General features: G+C 37.2%; 1 protein-coding gene across 12 annotated transcripts; it reads left to right on the forward strand.

Annotated features, from left to right (window-relative positions):
* The first annotated feature begins 338 nt into the window (after positions 1–338).
* Positions 339–17,637, forward strand: LOC131015602 (uncharacterized). Of its 12 annotated transcripts, none has more exons than XM_057944035.1 (28): positions 339–566; positions 652–756; positions 1,706–1,881; positions 2,605–2,848; positions 2,932–2,999; positions 3,080–3,149; positions 3,231–3,413; positions 3,489–3,574; positions 4,381–4,460; positions 4,573–4,624; positions 4,828–4,981; positions 6,219–6,306; positions 8,479–8,581; positions 8,799–8,886; positions 9,267–9,364; positions 9,920–10,099; positions 10,186–10,437; positions 10,615–10,710; positions 10,905–10,999; positions 11,077–11,140; positions 13,017–13,107; positions 13,192–13,265; positions 14,592–14,837; positions 14,927–15,000; positions 16,142–16,248; positions 16,594–16,712; positions 17,011–17,088; positions 17,207–17,637. In XM_057944035.1, the coding sequence occupies exons 8-28, from the start codon at positions 3,515–3,517 to the stop codon at positions 17,411–17,413; spliced, it is 2,406 nt and encodes an 801-aa protein (XP_057800018.1). In that variant the 5' UTR covers positions 339–566; positions 652–756; positions 1,706–1,881; positions 2,605–2,848; positions 2,932–2,999; positions 3,080–3,149; positions 3,231–3,413; positions 3,489–3,514; the 3' UTR covers positions 17,414–17,637. The 12 variants fall into 12 exon arrangements, with proteins under 12 accessions (XP_057800018.1, XP_057800019.1, XP_057800021.1 ...); XM_057944036.1 differs by having other exon boundaries at positions 3,496–3,574; XM_057944038.1 differs by having other exon boundaries at positions 1,706–1,886; positions 3,231–3,574.
* Positions 17,638–20,652: the final 3,015 nt, after the last annotated feature.

Here is a 20,652-nt window from a genome sequence, read left to right on the forward strand (position 1 = left end):
CTTTTCTCTTCACAGTTTTTGTTTTGGGGGGAGGGGGCTATATATTTTTTTAGGAAATTAAATGGGGGTTGCCTAAATGTTTTTGAAAATAGTAGTAATTGAAATTTTAAAAATGGCATTATAGGGGTAAATACGTACAAATATATATATTTTTTAATGAGGGGGCTATAATGAGAGTTTTAGTGGCTATATTTAAAATTACCCATTTCGAATTCATCAAATGGGCTTTGAATATTTTGACTGGGCCCATGGGCCGTATTATGTAGTGGGCTTCAAATTGAATGCTGAGGGGGCGGCAAATGTTTTATTTGTAATTAATTTGGCATTTTAGAAAATTCAATTATTTAGTTCTCACGAAATGAAAATGTAAGGCAATGTTAAATAACGGAAATCGACTTTCGATGTCGTCGTCGGCGGTGAGGTCATGGAGAACGGCGTTCCTGACCTTGAGGGACGAAAACTCGGCGTCGCCTCCTCGCGCCACCGTCATCCGCCTCTTTGACAATCTAATTTTATCCCAATCCGAATCTCTCGTCGCTGCTGCGCCGCAGTTGCCTCGGCACGAGGTACCCTTCAACTTCCTACCCTACAAAATCTGATCCGATCTAACATTTTTTCTGCTGATTGATAATTTGATACTTGCACTCACAGCTTACATCCGACTTGATGCTATTACTGGAGTTGGCTCGCGACCTCTCTTATTATCAACAAGGAATTTAAGACGTTACTCAGACATTCGTTAAATTATCTGGATTGGTACATCTTTGTAGTTGTCCTGTTTTGCTATTTTTTTAAAGCTGATTGGATTTCCATTTCATGCTTCAGTTTTGGTGTTTTTGTGAGGAGTAGAGTGAACTACTTGTAGTTCTTTCAACTGATTGCGTCTCAGCCTCTCGTTTCGAGTTCCCTTTGTTACCAAATTAAGGATTTAAACTCATTTTATACATGTTTGTTAATTTAAATCAGTACAATTCAGCTTAAGATAAGAGTGTGAACACATTAGCATCTCTCAGATCTTTTTATCAGCCAAACAACATGATTGATCTTCTTGGGTAGCTTTTATATTGGAATATTCAAGGATAAGTATCTTAATGAGAAACAAATGTAAGCCTTGTGTATGTCAATATGTTAATTCAGTTGTGGATAAGTCACCTAAACAACTATAATTAATTACCAAAGCTATTCTTGGCCGCCTTGCATATATAGGCCCATGAAATATTCAGGGGGGTTTAGGGTTGAAAGTTAGGGTTGAGGGTTTATGGTTTATGGTTTGTAATTGATAAATCTTGAAAGTTAGTGCTTTATAGCTACGAGTTAACATTCATTTTGTGATTGCAAAACTGACAGAAGTTCATATTTTTTAAGCTAATTCTTTTCTGATTCATTTATTTTTCTTAGTACAATAATAGGATACTCAGAGTAGCCAAACAAAAGACCAATCTATATTTGGCTTTGGATTGATATGTAAAACAACTAGAGTCCTTTTTCCGTTTTTAGTTCTAACACCAATGCTACCAGTTGTAGAGTTAGTTTGTTCAAATGTTTCTCATTGTTGTAAAAGGGTTGACGATAATCATATGAACCCGCATAAATAATTTTTAAGTTAGAAACAATATGAGCTTGTATTACAAAAATTAATCAGCAATCATGTTTCTCAAAAACAAGTTTATGACATGTACAGCTGAATGTTTCTTATTTGTTGCAGATCCATGGAATCAGTCATTCCTCTTTTCTGGAAATGAACTCAACAACGTGGGGCATTGTGCTTGACTCTTTCAAGTGGATAGTGCAGATTTTCCTTGGCAGTGTTGAAACAGAGAGGGCAATTATTAGAAATGTTTCTGTAATTAAACCCACCAAGCAATGCTTAGAAAGTCTAAGGTGTGGTAATTTAACTTCCTCTCTCTACATCTTCCCTCCCCTTCTTCTTTCCATACTTTTGTAGTTCCAGAGCACACGAGAGGAAGAGTTACTCCTAAAACAAGGATAAAATGCAGAACATAAAAAGTGAGAATGTTTTCTCCCAACAAGACCAATGATCTTGTCGCTCAGCTAAGCTGATTACAAATTTATTTCCTGCATACCATCTTCATAGCTAGGTATAATTTTCTAATTAGGTATGCGTCCGGGCTCAATTTAGGCTGCTACTAATCTGCTCTCCTTCAATCACTTCCCATAGTCATGCCTTCCCATTGTTTTCTCTTCCATTGCCAATTCCTTTTCTTGATTCATCTTTTGACATGAATAGACAATCCAATGGCCCATGCTGGTGTATTCCTTCATCCCTATCACGTATTCCCATAAAAGTTTCTTTCACATGCTTAGATTGTGTAATCAGAATAATCGTACTAAGGGATGCTTGTTTTGTTGGTAACATGTTTCATATCAAGGTATGCTTGCTGCTAGTGCTTTTTCTTAGCATTAGTTTAAAGCTCCTTAAGCTTATTACATTAACTCTCTCCCAAACTCTAAAACTTCACCCTACTTTCTTCCTTTGGTTTTACACCATTTTCTGGGTTGGGTTTGCATTGGATGCAATTTTTGCAAATAAATTAGTAGATATATCACCTGTAGCTAATGCACCAGGTAATTATTCAATTTCAGGTTACTTTTCAGTTTATGTCTGACAGCTGCTTCACTCTCTGAAAATGGGCAACTGCTGAATTTTGTTCTTGAAGTGGTTGAGTATTTTCATGGGGACTTAAAGCATTCTACTTATTTAAGTGACAATTGTTCAATATCTAGAGGTGTGCGTGAAGTTCTAACAATTGCATTTGCCATGATTGGTGAAGTATACTCCAGAGTAGGTGCTTCTTTGCCTGTTGAAATCTGGAAGTCAACGGTTGTGGTAAGTGTCCATGGTGATACACTTGAAAACACTGGCTAAAAATAGCAATACTGGATCTATTTAATTATTTATTTATTTTGTAGGCCCTGAGAAAAGTTATGGACATCATGGCTTCTAAAGGTCTTTTGTTGGAGGATAATACCGTTGCCACGTAACTTTCTCTTCCTTTTTAGTCACTTTTGTTTGAGAATTTCTTCATGAGAAATCAAATGGTGTTAACATATTGATCAGGTTTTATGTTGAGCTTCTCCATTGTCTGCACTTAGTTCTTGCAGAGCCTAGAGGATATCTAACAGAACATGTAAGAGGCTACCTCTTAAAATTGGTTGCACATTTTAAATTATTCTTTGCTCTGAATTCATCCTTGCATTAAATATTTTAGGTGGCTGGCTTTGTGGCATCTTTGAGAATCTTCTTCCGCTATGGCCTTGTAAACAAGCCATTGGTTATGAATCAACCAACTAATCACATGAAGGGAGTAGGTTCGACAAGCCAAAACATGCCTTTTGAAGTATCAAATCAATCAAAAAGCAGCCCTTATAGGCCTCCACACTTGCGAAAAAAGGTTGCAGGCAATCAACAAGTAAAGATGAGGAGTGCCTGGTTTCTTCTAAACATGAATTTATTTAATCGGATTCAGATTGCAGTGATAATGATGGATCAGTAATGGATAACAGCAAAGCATATTTAACTGAGGCGAGATTAGCAGCAATTATTTGTATTCAGGTTGGTTCATTTTGTCTTAATTCTCTTAACCTATGTGTTTCTAGTTGCCCATGTTCCATGATAAATTTTATGGCCTTCACGTAGAGCATTCTTTTTCTACCATTGTTAAGCAACATCAATTTCCTTCTACATTAGAGTCAACATGGTAAGTCGTACTATCAAATTAGAAAGTTCTAGTTCTCATAAATTATTTCATCCCCATTGCCTTCTAGTTCTCAAGTGAATCGCTCGACTTTCAATCCAATATCATCAAGTGATCAAACATTGCTTGAGGCAAAGGAATCAAAACCCTATGATCTTCTTTGGAAATTAATCTGCACAAGTTTCTTGAATATGCTCATTGGGAGCATGATTTCTTGAAACTTTCGAGGATTGTGTACTTGCTCATCTCTTTGTCTTCCACCTAGAGGATGAGTACAAATTAAACCATCTGCTACTAATCTTAAGCACAATTGGTTTATTTGATGTAGATTTTGAAATTCATTCCTAGTGACACCTTTAGATGCGGCTACTACATTGTAGTCTTCTTTAGCCATTATTTTAAATGACTGATTGGCTCTGAATGCCACTTGATGCAAACTAAGATAAAGCACTCTAAATACCATCACGGCTAAGAACTCGGATAGGGAAATTGAGGAACCAAGTAGAGAACTTTGATTGAGATCTTTAGATATGAAAATATGTTACGATAGTAATAGTATTACTTAATTTATAGTAGTTCCAAGTTATATTTTCTAGTCAAATAAAACTAGAATGTTTTATTTCCTCGATGGCTCTTTCATCTAACCCTTGGATTTTGCTCGAAGGATCTCTGTCGAGCTGATCCCAAATTGTTTACAGCCCAATGGACAATGCTTTTGCCATCCAATGATGTGCTGCAACACAGGTTAAGCATGTTTACCCTCATTTCGTGTTTATGATGTGGTTGTATGTACTAAAGATTCATGTCCTATTTCTTTTTTGTTCGTACCATTTATTTACTTTTTCTTTTTATGTAGGAAATATGACACTACTCTGATGAGTTGCTTTCTTTCCGACCCTTCGTTGAAGGTTTCATTATATCGGCTGCAGTTTCTATCAAATGAACCAATTCTATGCTCTTTTTATATTTGTGTATCTTTCTAAATATCTCTGCAACCATCTATCTGTCTTTTATTTATCCAAACACTCTGGTCTTATAATGTAAATTATGTTCCTCTTTCCTTATTTGAATTTATGTACTAACTACTAAGACACTGTAGACTTTTGCTTAGGTCCGGATTGCAGCTGCTTCTACTATTATGGCAATGTTGGATGGCCCTGCTTCTATTTCCTTACAGGTAGCAGAGCTTAAAGAGCACTCAAAACATGGGTCATTTACCACACTTTCTAGTTCTCTTGGGCATATCTTGATGCAACTTCATTCAGGTATTGGGATCTAAAAGTTCGTTTGATTGTTTACATTTTAATTATAATCTGGGCAATTATTTTTGTCCCAACGGAAGGATAATTGCAAAATATTACGTTTGTGTCCAAAAAACTGATTTCCGTGCCCGGAGGATAGATGTGTCTCGCCGGGGTGCAAACATGATATATCTGAGTGTAAAGCAGAGATCACATTAACATCGTTGTCCACCGCTGCATCCACCGTCACAGTACACCACTCTCTCCACATACATTCAAGGAGCAAGTTTTGTAAACCACCAAATGAGCGGGAGGTGCTATTCCTACTGCGGTGTGGTTGGTGTTTCCCAGCACGCCGTGACCTGCAACAAAGCTCCCTGCGGCGGTACTGGAAGTGGGATTCCGAGCCCTTCTTGATGAAGAAGGCGGAGGTGGCATGCAGTTTTTGCTGAACGATGGGTGGCCGGGGTAAAGCCGGTGTCAGTCACACCGATAATCACACCCTTGTTGTAGTTGGGGTCGCCAAGCGTCGTGCAGGCCCAATAAGTTGGGAACGTGAGTAGCATGAAGTGGGTAGGTGTTTTCCGGCCTTGCGGAGATGAATCCGGTGGTCACATGGCAGTAAGAGTGTATTATATGCAATGGATTGGGTGAGGCCAAAGTGTATTATACGCGATGGATCGGGTGAGGCTGCAATGATTTTTATATAATTTCCACGTGGATATGTAACATGTGTGCCTTGGTGAGACACATCATTTTTCGGGGGCCAAAAATCATTTTTGGTGCAGAAATGTGATTTATTTGAAATGTTGGGTACTTTTTTGCAATTATCCTTACGGCGGGACACTTTTGTGATTAAGCTCATAAGTCGGACGAATCTGATGTTTACCCTTGTAACTCCCTTAAAGACATTGGTTCTTTTATATTTGTTAATTTGGGTCGGCTTTTAGCAATTAGTTGCAATTTTGGCCAATTCTAATAATAGAATTTAGTTATGTGGTCATGATGGCACATAAGGGATTTTTGCTACGAAAAAGTTAAGTTTAGTCAAATTTAGTAAATCATTGTTGATTTAAGGTTTAGTTACATATTAAGGCATGATTAATCATTTGGTTCTGATCAAATTCACAAATTGACCAACCTGCGAAGAATTGTCAAATTCTTGAGTAAATCTTTTCTTCTACTAAGCCTTTCTTGAAGTATGGCGCTCTTAGAGTTAGAGCCACAGTGCAATTGATGAAATACTGTCTTTATTGAGCAGGTACTTTGTCTTTAATCAACCATGAAACCAGTGGTAGATTGCTGGCATTGTCGTTTAAAATCCTAATGCTTTTGATAGCATCTACACCGTAAGTTTAATCTACAGAACTGAAAATTATTTTTATTATTTCCATCTGCTTTTGTTGTTTTGTCACTTTCATGTGAGTCCAAATCAACCATATTAGGTTGATTCTGTCAAGAAACAATGAGTTTACCTATTCCTAGGAGGCCTCCACAATTTAGTGAAGGCTTTAAGCTCTTATTTTTATGTGTTCTATCACAACTTGTTCTTTCTTCAAGCCTTGTTGGGCATTCAGTAATTGTGAGTGCTGTGTACTGTTACTCAGTCAGAAGGCCTAATTAGTTGTGACTAGTTTTTAGCTTTTATCCTTAACTAGCATTGTACCCGTGCGGTATGTACATTTATCAATTTATAAGACAATATTTTGATTAATCAACATACATAAATGTAATGGGATGTCAATGTAGCTCGAAATCTGTAGATTGACCAGAACAAATTGAAAAGTCAGACAGCTAGGGCTAAATTGTTATAACTTGGAATAAAAAATGGGCTAGACCGATCGGGTGACAGGTTAGTCTTGCTAACCTGGTGGATTTACGGGGGTAAGTACCTTATAACTAGACATTTATTATAGTTAAAAATTACAAAAATGGGCCAGACCTATCGAGAGCCTAGCAATATTGTAACACTGTAACATCTTATAAAATAAAATGATAATCATAAATACAATGTATAATTAGACATGTATTATAGTTAAACATTACATTTATTATAGAATACAAATATATAAAAATATTATACCTTTAATATATTTAAAATGAATAATATTTATTTAAAAAAATTGGAAAAGAAATTACTCCCTTCATCCACAAAAAAAATTTGCCACATTGTGGACGGCATGGGTTTTTATAAAATGAGAGTGAAGTTGTTAGTAAAGTAAGGCTCCCACTTTAAATGTGAGTGGAGTTGTATGGATCCTACTATTATAAAATGGAAGTGACAATTTTTTTGTGGATGGACCAAAAAGGAAATTGTAGCAAATTTTTCATGGACGGGGGGAGTAGAAAATATCAATAAATTTCTAACTGGTATTAAATTATTTAATCATAGTATAATATTACACAAAATGACCAACAAAACACTAATATTTATTTTTCATCACTATAAAATTGTTATTAGATACAACTATATAGAAAACTATATATATTACTCCCTCCGTCCACGAAAGATCTTCCAACTTTTCATTTTTTGGACGTCGACAGAAAAACTTCTTACCTATTTTTGGACTATATCTTACCACTTATAATACTCTATTTACCCTTACGTTTCACCTTTTCACCACACTCCCGATACTAATTACAACACCTTTTCTCCACTCCCAATACATTCAATAACTTTTTCTCCACTCTCTCAATACACTCAACAACGTTTTCTTAAAATCCATGTCACTCCCTCCTAGGAAGGTCTTTCATGGATGGAGGGAGTATATAATAAAATATTGAATTAGTAAATATCTGATCATGTTTACTCTATATTTAAATATTAACTTATTAATTATCAATACAATAAAAATAGTAAGAACATTATTGAGTAATAAACAATTGAAATTTTATTGGACAATGCTAATGAAAAACCTATTTGACAATTGTGAGTACCTTTTGGAGGGATAATGGCATTGTTTTAAATTTTGCCAACATTGGCTTTTATATACTCCCTCCGTCCCAGCCAAGACGCTACATTTGCTTTTCGGTACGGGATTTAAGGAGTTGTAGATTAATGTTTGAAGTATGTAATAATAAAGTGATAAAGTAGGAGAGAGAAAGTAATAAAGTGATAAAGTAAGAAAGAGAAGGTAATAAAGTGATAAAGTAGGAGAGATAAGGTAATAAAGAAATATTTAATTAGTGTTAATTAAGTGTTTAAAATTCCTTATTTTTGCCAAATATAGAAATGTAGCATCTTCGTTGAGACGGTCCGAAAAGGAATATGTAGCATCTTGGGCGGGACGGAGGGAGTATGTAATAGATAAACCACAATTTTGAAAGAGAACTTCTTACTTTTTTTGTGTTCTTGGTTTTCTGGATAGAAGACATGGGGATCCTACGTTGCTAGATGGAGAGTTGACAAAAGTAGAACCTTTTATCAGAATTACTGGCATTAGCATCTAATGCTGATTCATAAATGCTTTTTCTGTTCAAACGGATATGGGTCTAACAGTTCTTCAATGTTCAATCTTTAGATATTCAAGAATGCCACCTGAGCTGCTCTGTAGGGTTATCTCTTCACTCCAATCAACAATTGAAGAGGGGTTTCCATATCATAATGATCGGAATAGCTTGCTGGTAACTATCAAGTTTTCATCCATATTCATCAATGATATGTCTCCATTCTCTAGCTTCTTTTGTTTATTTGTCTCGTGTGCAAACTCAGTCAATTTATCTAAGTTTCTATAATTTAATTTATGCTGGAGAATTTCTGCAACTGATGGCAGTTTCCTGTACTATACTCACTATTTCCTTGAAATGAAATCTACATGATAGCTTTGGTTCTATTTTGCAGGCTGCAGCAATTATTTGCTTAACCAGAGCTCTTTCTGTGTCTGCCTCATCGTGTGTCAACAATATGCTGCTGGGAGAAGTTTCAACAGGTTTGTTGCATGTAACCATATTACAACCATACCTTTTTGTGTTTGTGAAACTATTAGAATTAGATTTGTATGTATGGTACACATTGTAGTGCAAGTTAGTGCTTTCCTAGTTGTGTTAGAACTTGCATATATGTAGGTGTTTTGACCAGTATGTGAATACAAAGAAAAGTTTCCCAAACATCATGTTTTAACCTTCGATTTTCCATGTTATCAAGAGCCCCATACGAATCTAGGGCTTGAAATATCGAAGTTGAAGTTAGGATTTCAGAATTGGAAAGCTAGGGGTGTTTTGGGGTGAAAAAGGGTGCAACCTCCCATTTCAAATCCTCATGTTACTTTCAGGTTAATTGTTTTATTTGCACGATAATATTATTGACCAGGTTGTCATCTTGAAGGTCAGAAGTCTGGAGTACTGTATACCCTGTTTCGATATTCTGAACGATTATCAAACCTATCAATAAGCTTAGAGGCACTTCAGGTGACATTTTTCTCTGCTGAATAAATGAACATCTTATTCTCTTTTTCTGAGGTGCCAATAACATGTACAATTATGTTCTATCATGCCCTACTCTTAGTTTTCCAAAAATTCCACTATTGCATACTGGTGACAACTTGTGGACATGAAATTTAGTTATTAAACTAAACATTGTGGAGGACTGTGGACATGAATGGTTTTTACTATTATTTTTCTTTGTCTAACATCTCTTTTTTACTTTCTATGAAGTCTGTGTTTTCTAAATTTATTAAAGAAACTATTTAATAGCTTAGTTCCTGAAATACAAATCTTGACGCCAAGTTTTTTCATTAGTTTAGGGAATAGATTCCATTCATCTTTCGTCACTCGTGGTTTGAACTAAATCTTGAACTACTGACCACGTCTTAGGCTTGTATTCCTCAATTTCAAATGCACATATAATACAGGAACTTTATTCGATCCCACGATAGGGAGCTGAATAATTTTAGCATTAAGTATCAATTGTTTCTTTGGTTCAGATCTGTCAGACAATTATAATGTTTAATTTGTTTGCTGCAGGCTCTTAAATCTTTGTCTCATAATTATCCAAATGTAATTACCTTATGCTGGGAACATATTTCCTCCATCATTTATGGAGTATTGAGCTCATTCTCTGATGAGTCTTCAAGACTATGGAGAGGTAATGTTGAGCAGACTGCTGCACTGTTGAAGGAGAGAGTCATGACTGCTGCTGTCAAGGTGGATCCTTTTGACGTTGATGCTATTTTGTCTCTTGCGTTTCTTTGACTCATGACTTTGTTCTCACGACCTGAACCTTTGTACAGGTTTTGGATGAATGTCTTCGGGCTATTTCTGGCTTTAAAGGAACTGAAGATCTTTCAACTGATAAATCTCTTGACAGTCCATTTACGTCTGACTATGAGAAAACAAAGGCAATCTCATCAGCTCCATCATACAGTTTAGAGACCCATGTTTCAACTATTGATGGTTCTAAAACATGTATCTTGGCAAGTGAGAGATGGTTGGAAGCAACAATCAAGCATATGCCTTTTATTATTAATCATTCTTCTGCGATGGTTAGTTGAAAAAAGATTCATTTTCTTCAAGTCTTTATCTATGGGGAATGTTTTTCATTAAAAATTAAATAATTGATGATATAAAGACCTGTTATGCATAACAGGATGTATCATTGATATGTATCGCAAACTCTATAAGTTGTGCATGTGGATCTCATTCTCCTTTTTATTTTTTAGGTAAGAGCTGCATCAGTGACCTGTTTTGCTGGAATGACTTCTCCCGTTTTCTTTTCCCTTCCCGAGGATAAACAGGAATACATAATTGAATCTTCAGTAAGTCTGTTGTAAACTTGTAGCTCTGGTATTTTGTAAGTGATCAGTTACAGCTACCCACTCGGCCTGCACTTGAGAGCTCCTATTTTCTCTTCGGAATATCTATGAAAATTTGTTCCATTAAGCCTTGAAAGGGAGGGTTGGTGCTGATTAAACTTATTTTTAATGTATGTTTCATGTATTCTTTTTTGCAGATTAATGCTGCTCTAAATGATGGGGTTCCTTTAGTTAGGTCAGCTGCTTGCCGAGCCATTGGTGTCATTGGATGTTTCCCACAAATATATCATAGGTAAACAAAATCTGGTAAGTCTCACAGTTTCATGTACTGGTAACCTGAGAAATACTCAACTTTCATTCTTTTTGCAGCGCAGAGGTCCTGGAAAAGTTTATCCAGGCTGCTGAGCGCAACACTTGTGATTCACTGGTTTCTGTAAGCTCTATTCTCTCTGGTCCTAGTTCCTTTTCTTGGTTTGTTTTGTTTTTGATTTGTTTTGTTTTATTTTGTCTTATCTTATCTGCTCTCTTTCTCTCTCTCTCTCTCTCTCTTAGACGTGCACACACACAGACACACATAAGTAGTCCTGAATCATGGTTAGTTATCACGGAGAGAATAAAGGTGCTATTTTTTCTGAGGGTTAAGGGCAATGTGCAGAGAACATGGCAAGATGCTTAGACTCTTCAACAAAGCATGATATATGAAATTTCTATTCACCATCTCATATACTTAGAAAACATTGACAATTCACCAAAAACCTTGTAGCTAAGTGTTTTTAATCTCCTTTTTATGGTGAACGACTGAGGTCCAATCCCCAACTCAAAAGATAAGTTAAAACCATGACATTTTTATTTCCTTTAATAGTTTTTGGTAGTTAGTTTTTGCACTTGCAGGATGTTTCGTTCCCGTTGGTGGCTGCCAAGTGTTGGCTCCAGGCGTGGTTCCCAGACGGGCGTTTGTGCCCTTCTTAACGACCAAATGGCCCTCTGTATGTGCCTGTCGTCTCCTATAGACAAGCCCTTCTCAGACAAAAACAGTTGCATCATACATTTTAGCTTGTCTATGTCGCCACACAATTAAGCAATCAAGTCGATTTTCTCCAATCTTGGGCGCAACTGTTCCGATTCAGCCGGCACTTCTTCTTTCCCCTTCTCAGATGCCTCAAACCGGTTATTCGACTCCATTCCTTCTGCGATTCTAGTTGTGGCGTTAACTGATCTAGCAGGTTGAACCAAATTGTTAAAAGGAGAATCCAATTTAAGAACTAGAACCCAAATAGGAATTATAACTGAATAAACAATATGTGAGTTCTGCAAACAATCAGAAGAGGAATTCTCCTATGTCCAAGTGCCAACTGCGACTTCTCCTTAAAGATAAATCCTAGATGAGTCCTTCTCATATTGTGCTACTAAGATAATTACTCCTAATCTAATGATATATATGAAGCCGCAAAGGAATCCATAGCCCATAACTAAAATAACTAACTTGCTTAAAAGAATAATAACTAATGAACTAAATTAGTAAAAACCTAAGAGTTGGGCGCAGCTATGCTTGCACCTTTCCCCTTATGACATAAACTTGAGAGGTGTAACATGTAGAATCTCCAATACTTCTTTTCACATACTATACACTATTTGCAGAGAACCTTTACTGTACTTCTTTAGTTCTTTCCCTTGAATAATTGTAGGAAAATTTGGCTTGTCCAGTAACGGCTTTGTACTTTTTCGGGGTAACACTGAACTAAGGACTGACAAAGGTTCTCCAAGCTTCAATTCACCATATCTTTAGTTTCATTTAGCACATCATTATTTTAAGAAGAAATGTATAGCATCGTATCAATAGCCAAATAACTTATGAAATACTTTAAGGAACTTTTGAAACCCCACTTCTCTTGACTTTTGAAATTGATGTTGTAGTTCCTGTCGGACTCTCCAAAAATGGGAGAGTACCTGTGTCCGTTGGGTACGGCATGGATCCGGGTGCGGAATACACACCGGGTTCTTCATATTTCGTGCGAATGTGGCAGTGAAAGAAGGAGACAGAGAGAGATTAAGTTTTTTTTTTTTTTTTTTTTTTTTCTCTCTCTCTCTCTCTCTCTGAAAATGAGTGTGGTGAAGAAGAAGAAGAAGAATAGGAAATGAGTATGGAGTACAGCTGAGCTGGATATTAATTTGAATATTTTAATTTCCCATACATTGTGCGGCAAATGCCACAAATTGGTGGAGTTTAAAAAAAATTAAAATTTTTGTTATATTCATACATTTTGTGGCAACTGTATTATTAAATTAATGCATTTAATGGCAACTTTCAGGTGCGTATTACAGCTTCATGGGCATTAGCAAACATATGTGATTCTCTTAGTCATTGCTTGGATGCACTTCATGCTAGAAGAGGTTCAATTGGTGGGCCATTGTTGGAATTTCTATATTTATTTCACTGCAATTGTTGATTTTCTTTTTCTCCAATCTATTGTCTTACCTGTGCAGGATCTAGAAAATGTTATGAATTCACATCACTGCTAGTAGACAGTGCGTTGCGTCTGGCAAGGGACAATGACAAGGTAGAAAGCCAAGTGCACTTTTATGTTTGAATGAGGCCTCAACTAAGTTGGGACAATTAAAAGTCTCTTTTCTCTATTTGCTTAGCAAGCCTTGTGATGCATCTGATGGAACTGATTCTAATTGGTCACAGAGCTTTGGCATGTCCCAACTTGTGTGCTCTATGTGCTCTTGCTTTTGCATGTCCCAATCAGTGTGAGTTCATGATGGCTCTACGTGCTCTTACTTTTGCATGTCCCATACAGTGTGAGTTTATGATGTACTTACCAAAACTAAGGATATTCTCTGTCTATATAAATATCATCATTCTTATTCTCAGGGGCATAATATTAAACGTGCACAGACCAGAGAGGAAATTTAACTGATTGAGAATGTTCAGCCAAAAGTCTGCCTCTATAGTGAAAATAAAAATAAAAAAAGAATTAGTGATCTTCCATTGAGTACCCATGGAAATAGAAATCAGGCAACCAGCCAGTACCTTCTCTGCCATGTGAAAACTTGTGTTGCCAACTGTTGCATGAAGCAACCTATTTTTACTGAGAAAACTTCCACACTTGTAAGGTTAATTAAGATACAGGTATTCAACCAGCCAGTACCTTCTCTACATGTGTATCTATTTTACGGAGAAATGTAATTGCCGCACTTGTAAGGTTAGTTAAGATACAAAAGAATTGAGATCTTTTACCTTTTGCTTGCAGAAAACATCGTTCCCTGTCAAATTTAAGATGATCCTGTCTGATTCACAAGCAACCTAAAAATAGTTTCAATGTGTTATCTGCCTGGTCATATGACGCCTCATGGATTTATTTCATAAACCTTTTCTCTTATAATAAAAATAGAATATAAAGTGCATTCTTGCTCATTTCTTTGGTCATGTAGTTTTTCCTTTATGTCTTTGGTTTTATTCCATAAACTGTTTGTAATATCGCATTTCTAGATTTTTCAGTGCAATATTACATGCCAGGTCTCAGAGGATGTCCCTCTCTGCCCCCACTAGTTTGATCTGCTATACTTTATTGCATAAATGTTTCCTCTTCTAATGCCTCTGAAACCTCTAAATTATTGTCTCTGCACATTAAAGATCACAATAATTGTTAGGATCTGTTTTTTGTATAAGCTTATCAGTTATCATAGCAATTTGTTTTGTGTTCCATCTGAACTTCATCCTTTATTTTTGTATAATTACTGTTTTTGCTGTTATAATATGCTCATTAGTGGCAATCTTGATGTTGTTTTAATACCTCAAAGCATAAATTGGGGCAGTCACCTGTTCATGGTGCATCTCTTGCCCTAATTTGTAATCCTATTTTAGTTTATATGTGGTACAGGTAAAAGCAAATGCCGTTAGGGGTCTAGGAAATCTTGCAAGATCTATCACATTTACAAAACAATTACCTGTTAATGGTGATCCACTGGATTTTATGCATTCTAAAATTGAATCCCACGGCGTACAAGGATTCAAGGATCATATGAAAGAAAGGTCACAATCAGTTCAAAGTTCTTCGGGGAGTTCTGTTTGGCTTGATCAGATGGTGAAAGCATTTCTTTCTTGTGTCACGACTGGAAACATTAAGGTTTAGTTAAATTTGTGATTAGTATTGTGTCTTTTTTATCATAAGCATATTTTTTATTCGGTATTCTTGAAACCGAGCATTGCTAACAGGTTCAATGGAATGTATGTCATGCGTTGAGCAATTTATTTTTGAACAAGTCTTTGAAGCTGCAAGACATGGATTGGTGAGTGATCTGTTATTATAGTTTTATTGGAAAGAATGGGAGGACTCCATTTACATGTTGTGCATGAATGTTGGAAGTGCTAGAAGATGAAGAAGAGCTCAAATTTTCCATTTATCGCATAGGCATCACATTGCCATAATTCTACTTCATTTATTAGGGGGGTTAAAATTAATTGGTGGAGAAATCACTAAAGTTAGGGCTTCTACTGAAGTTTGCTTGCTTTTCCCTAGTTGTTAAATGCTAGATATTGAATCTCAGAGTTGTAGACATGAAGATTTGTAGTGTGGTTTTATTGTTGCTTTAGACCTACTTGGAAGTGAATGCTGACTGGAAAGTCATTTGTTTGCCACCTTGCTTAGTTTAGAAATAATTATCACTGCCATCTAATTTGTGTATACTTTCACTCTTGTTAGTTATAAATGAAAGTACTATAAAATATTCTTTATGCTATTTTCCTATTATTATTTTTATTATTTTTTATATACTTTTTCTAGTCCACATAACTAATGTGAAATAATAGTTGCTAGTGGTGCCTGTTTTGCCATCACCTCGCTTGTCACTTATCATGTGATCGTAGGGCATTCACTTGAGGGGATAAAGTCCTATATCTGTCAAAATGGAAGAAGATTGTTTTTTTTTTTTTTTTGAGATAAAAATGGAAGAAGATTGTTAATAAGTAACAATAATGGATATTCTCATAGGTGAGAAGATTTGTAAGTAAAACCTAAAAATATAACTGTTAAGGCTTAGCCGAAGTGAAGATAACATACCAATGTGGAGATTGAATGGTCGATTAGGTCGCCAAGAGTGCGCATGTGAAAAAAGAATTTTTGGCAGATTGGTTTCAGCGTCTTATAGTGAACCACCAGATGGTCTTGGGTTATCGTGTTTTTATTTTGATCTATCTAATGTGAAGCAAAATGTCCCTGACCTAGTTCATTTTTATATTCACTTCCAGCATAGTTCTTGTGATTTTCTGGGATTTTGGTTGATTAGGGGCTTAGGAGTTTGTAGTCATGAACCAAGCATCTGTGGATTATCGTGACTTAGAAGTCATCTATTTGAGTTATTATTTTGGATGTACTCATTCATTGTAATGTAAAGTTTACATATTCTAAGTCTTTACTCGCATATTTTGCAGGACCTCATCTATATTTAGTATCCTTTTGTTGCTACTTCGGGATTCTTCAAATTTTAAGATAAGGATACAAGCTGCTGCCGCCTTGGCTGTACCAGAAAATATAAATGGTGAAGTATTAGTAGTTATATAATAACTAGAATGACTCCTTTAATGATTTCTCCTTCTTTCCAACTCCATTACCCTTTCTTGTATTGTATTTGTTTGCTTGATGCATTGTTATTCCTGTAATTAGGACCTAAAACAAACAAAAGTTGTGTGGGTTATCCTGAATCTTACCATAAAAAAGAGGGATCAAAATGGCTCTTGTTTAAACCATGCATCAAATGACTTGAAAATCAATTGATTTTTTGCTTTTTCACTTGTCCTTATATCTTTCATTTTTTTATTCATGATACTGGTTTTTTTTTTTTTTTTTTTTTTTTTTTTTTTCTTGTGTTATATTGATTTTGCAGATTATGGAAAATCATATTATGATGTCGTTAAAAGTGTGGAGCATGTTGTTGAGAACTTTAAATCAGATCAGATTTCTGAACCTTCTAACTTCAAATACCGGATTGCTCTGGAAAAGCAGGTTGGCACGGCAAATTCTCATGAACTTTGTTTTTTGCTGAGTCATGAATTTGAATGTAATAAAATCGCATAATGAAAGTCAATCGCTCTATAGATGAAAGCATTTTCATGTATTATTCTTTGCTTTTTCTCTCACCTTCGCAAGGGAAATGTGTGTCTGTGTGTATGGGTTTTTTTTTTCATTTTGACTGTTCATAGTTGGCTATTAGTAACTTGTATGCTTTTCAGAGAACACATAAATATTTTAAAGTTTTTTGTATAATACTATTGTTATATTGGTATATGTTTGTTTGTTACAGTTGACTTCAACAATGCTGCATCTACTAGTTCTTGCATCAAGATGTGACCAAGGAGCTATACAAGATTTACTTGTGAAAGTAAGACGAGTAACGTTTTCTTATGTACAACTAGGGTTATGTTTCATATCATTTGTTTATTTTGAATATAGATCAATCCGTGTCAAATATAATAATTTCATTTATTTGTTTCGTACAGAAAGCATCATTCCTTGAGGTTTGGGTTGAAGAACTGTGCTCATCTGTTGGGGATACAAGTAATTCACGTGATGAGGCAAAACATGCGTCTATTGACCAGAAAAAGGATGTTATATTCAGAACAATTCAGTCACTGATTGAGGTGTATGAAATCAGTAATCATCTCATTGCTCAAAAATTTGAAAAATTGGCCAGTAGCTTGCTCTAAATGAGTGTAGTAAGAAGACAACAAGGAATAGAGAGGTGTTTATATATAGCTTGCTCTAAATGAGTGTTGTAGTAAGAAGACAGCAAGGAACAGAGAGGTGTTTATATATAGCTTGCTCTAAATGAGTGTTGTAGTAAGAAGAGGTAGGTAACAAATGAACACTACATGTTAAAACCAGCAATATGTTCATAGGTTCTTTAGCTATGAATATTGTTTATATCTCACGAGAAATGTCTTATGCGATCTACAATACATTATATGATCTATAATGTTTAAAAGTTGAGAATTATAAAAATAATTTTATATTGAGGTAGAGTTTTAATTGTCTAGAGTCGTTAGTCATAGTAGGTTTCTAGGGCTTTTAGGGTTTGTGGGGTTTATAGGATTTTTTTAGGGTTTCTAGGGTTTATATGGTTTAGGGATTAGGGTTTACTATTTTTGTTATATCTTCTCCATTATACGACCGGTTGACTTGATTCTTTTGGCGTTAGAAACCTTATTACAGTGGTTACATTCCTGGCTGGTCGAATGAGATACGGCCAAAACAGTGAGATTTGCGTTTTTCTGTCAAGGGCTATATTCCGTTCCTTATCCAATTTTTCATGCGGCAGTAAAACGCCAATTTAGACTGCATTGGAATGCCTATCCTTTGTGCTGAACAAAGTGTTTCAATTTTCGACTCGAGGATTCAGAACAAAAAAACATTCGACACAAAAATAAAAAATTTCGCACCACCGGAGCGCATACACATGTACTTATGGCTTCCAAAAGTGAGATTGCATAGTTTGGAGTCCCCGATCACGGGTAGATCGGCTGAATACGACCTCGATCACGCGTAGATATTGGCAAAACGGTCTGTCGGAGAACGACGCTACGTCCCCTCCGTTTCCCAACCTATCCTTGTCGAATTTGGTCCGTTCAATGACCGTTGGAAATATTTTTTGGGTGGCTACGTGGGAGCATAATCAGAATTGAAATCCGTATCGATCGATTTTTGGACGAGTAGTTCGCCAATGCCATTTTAGCTATATTAAGTGGGTCGGGGAGCCAAAATCTCGATTTTGGCACGGAAGCGTTTCGGCGAGGGAATTTCACCACATGTTCCCCATCATGAAAGATAACCAAGGGCCCAAGAATCATGCAATTCAGACATGTAACGAGGGAGATATTGGCAAAACGGTCCGTCGGAGGACGACGCTACGTCCCCTCTGTTTCCCAACCTATCCTTGTCGGATTTGGTCCGTTCAATGACCGTTGGGAATATTTTTTGGGTGGCTACGTGGGCGCATAATCAGAATTGAAATCCGTATCGATCGATTTTTGGACGAGTGGTTCGCCAAGGCTATTTTAGCTATATTAAGTGGGTCGGGGAGCCAAAATCTCGATTTTGGCACGGAAGTTGGCACGGAAGCGGTTCGGCGAGGGAATTTCACCACATGTTCCCCATCATGAAAGATAACCAAGGGCCCAAGAATCATGCAATTCAGACATGTAACGAGGGAGATATTGGCAAAACGGTCCGTCGGAGGACGACGCTACGTCCCCTCTGTTTCCCAACCTATCCTTGTCGGATTTGGTCCGTTCAATGACCGTTGGGAATATTTTTTGGGTGGCTACGTGGGCGCATAATCAGAATTGAAATCCGTATCGATCGATTTTTGGACGAGTGGTTCGCCAAGGCTATTTTAGCTATATTAAGTGGGTCGGGGAGCCAAAATCTCGATTTTGGCACGGAAGTTGGCACGGAAGCGGTTCGGCGAGGGAATTTCACCACATGTTCCCCATCATGAAAGATAACCAAGGGCCCAAGAATCATGCAATTCAGACATGTAACGAGGGAGATATTGGCAAAACGGTCCGTCGGAGGATGACGCTACGTCCCCTCCGTTTCCCAACCTATCCTTGTCGGATTTGGTCCGTTCAATGACCGTTGGGAATATTTTTTGGATGGCTACGTGGGAGCATTATCAGAATTGAAATCCGTATCGATCGATTTTTGGACGAGTGGTTCGCCAAGGCCATTTAAGTGGGTCGGGGAGCCAAAATCTCGATTTTGGCACGGAAGCGGTTCGGCGAGGGAATTTCACCACATGTTCCCCATCTTGAAAGATAACCAAGGGCCCAAGAATCATGCAATTCAGACATGTAACGAGGGAGATATTGGCAAAACGGTCCGTCGGAAGACGACGCTACGTCCCCTCCGTTTCCCAACCTATCCTTGTCGGATTTGGTCCGTTCAATGACCGTTGGGAATATTTTTTGGGTGGCTACGTGGGAGCATGATCAGAATTAAAATTCGTATCGATCGATTTTTGGACGAGTGGTTCGCCAAAGCCATTTTAGCTATATTAAGTGGGTCGGGGAGCCAAAATCTCGATTTTGGCACGGAAGCGGTTCGGCGAGGGAATTTCACCACATGTTCCCCATCATGAAAGATAACCAAGGGCCCAAGAATCATGCAATTCAGACATGTAACGAGGGAGATATTGGCAAAACGGTCCGTCGGAGGATGACGCTACGTCCCCTCCGTTTCCCAACCTATCCTTGTCGGATTTGGTCCGTTCAATGACCTTTGGGAATATTTTTTGGGTGGCTACGTGGGAGCATGATCAGAATTGAAATCCGTATCGATCGATTTTTGGACGAGTAGTTCGCCAATGCCATTTTAGCTATATTAAGTGGGTAGGGGAGCCAAAATTTCGATTTTGGCACGGAAGCGGTTCGGCAAGGGAATTTCACCACATGTTCCCCATCATGAAAAATAACCAAGGGCTCAAGAATCATGCAATTCAGACATGTAACGAGGGAGATATTGGCAACACGGTCCGTCGGAGGACGACGCTACGCCCCCTCCGTTTCCCAACCTATCCTTGTCGGATTTGGTCCGTTCAATGACTGTTGGGAATATTTTTTGGGTGGCTACGTGGGAGCATGATCAGAATTGAAATCCGTATCGATCGATTTTTGGACGAGTGGTTCGCCAAGGCCATTTTAGCTATATTAAGTGGGTCGGGGAGCCAAAATCTTGATTTTGGCACGGAAGCGGTTCGAGGAGGGAATTTCACCACATGTTCCCCATCATGAAAAATAACCAAGGGCTCAAGAATCATGCAATTCAGACATGTAACGAGGGAGATATTGGCAACACGGTCCGTCGGAGGACGACGCTACGCCCCCTCCGTTTCCCAACCTATCCTTGTCGGATTTGGTCCGTTCAATGACTGTTGGGAATATTTTTT

This window comes from Salvia miltiorrhiza, chromosome 3, assembly GCF_028751815.1.
Source record: "Salvia miltiorrhiza cultivar Shanhuang (shh) chromosome 3, IMPLAD_Smil_shh, whole genome shotgun sequence".
Classification (NCBI taxonomy): Eukaryota; Viridiplantae; Streptophyta; class Magnoliopsida; order Lamiales; family Lamiaceae; genus Salvia; species Salvia miltiorrhiza.

Excerpts from the sequence above, each read along its gene's own strand:
- LOC131015602 (XM_057944038.1), top strand. The coding sequence starts at position 3,515 with ATGGATAACAGCAAAGCATATTTAACTGAGGCGAGATTAGCAGCAATT. Across the intron at positions 14,838-14,926 it reads TCACGACTGGAAACATTAAG|GTTCAATGGAATGTATGTCA; the intron begins GTTTAGTTAAAT and ends CATTGCTAACAG. Across the intron at positions 16,249-16,593 it reads TGTACCAGAAAATATAAATG|ATTATGGAAAATCATATTAT; the intron begins GTGAAGTATTAG and ends TTGATTTTGCAG.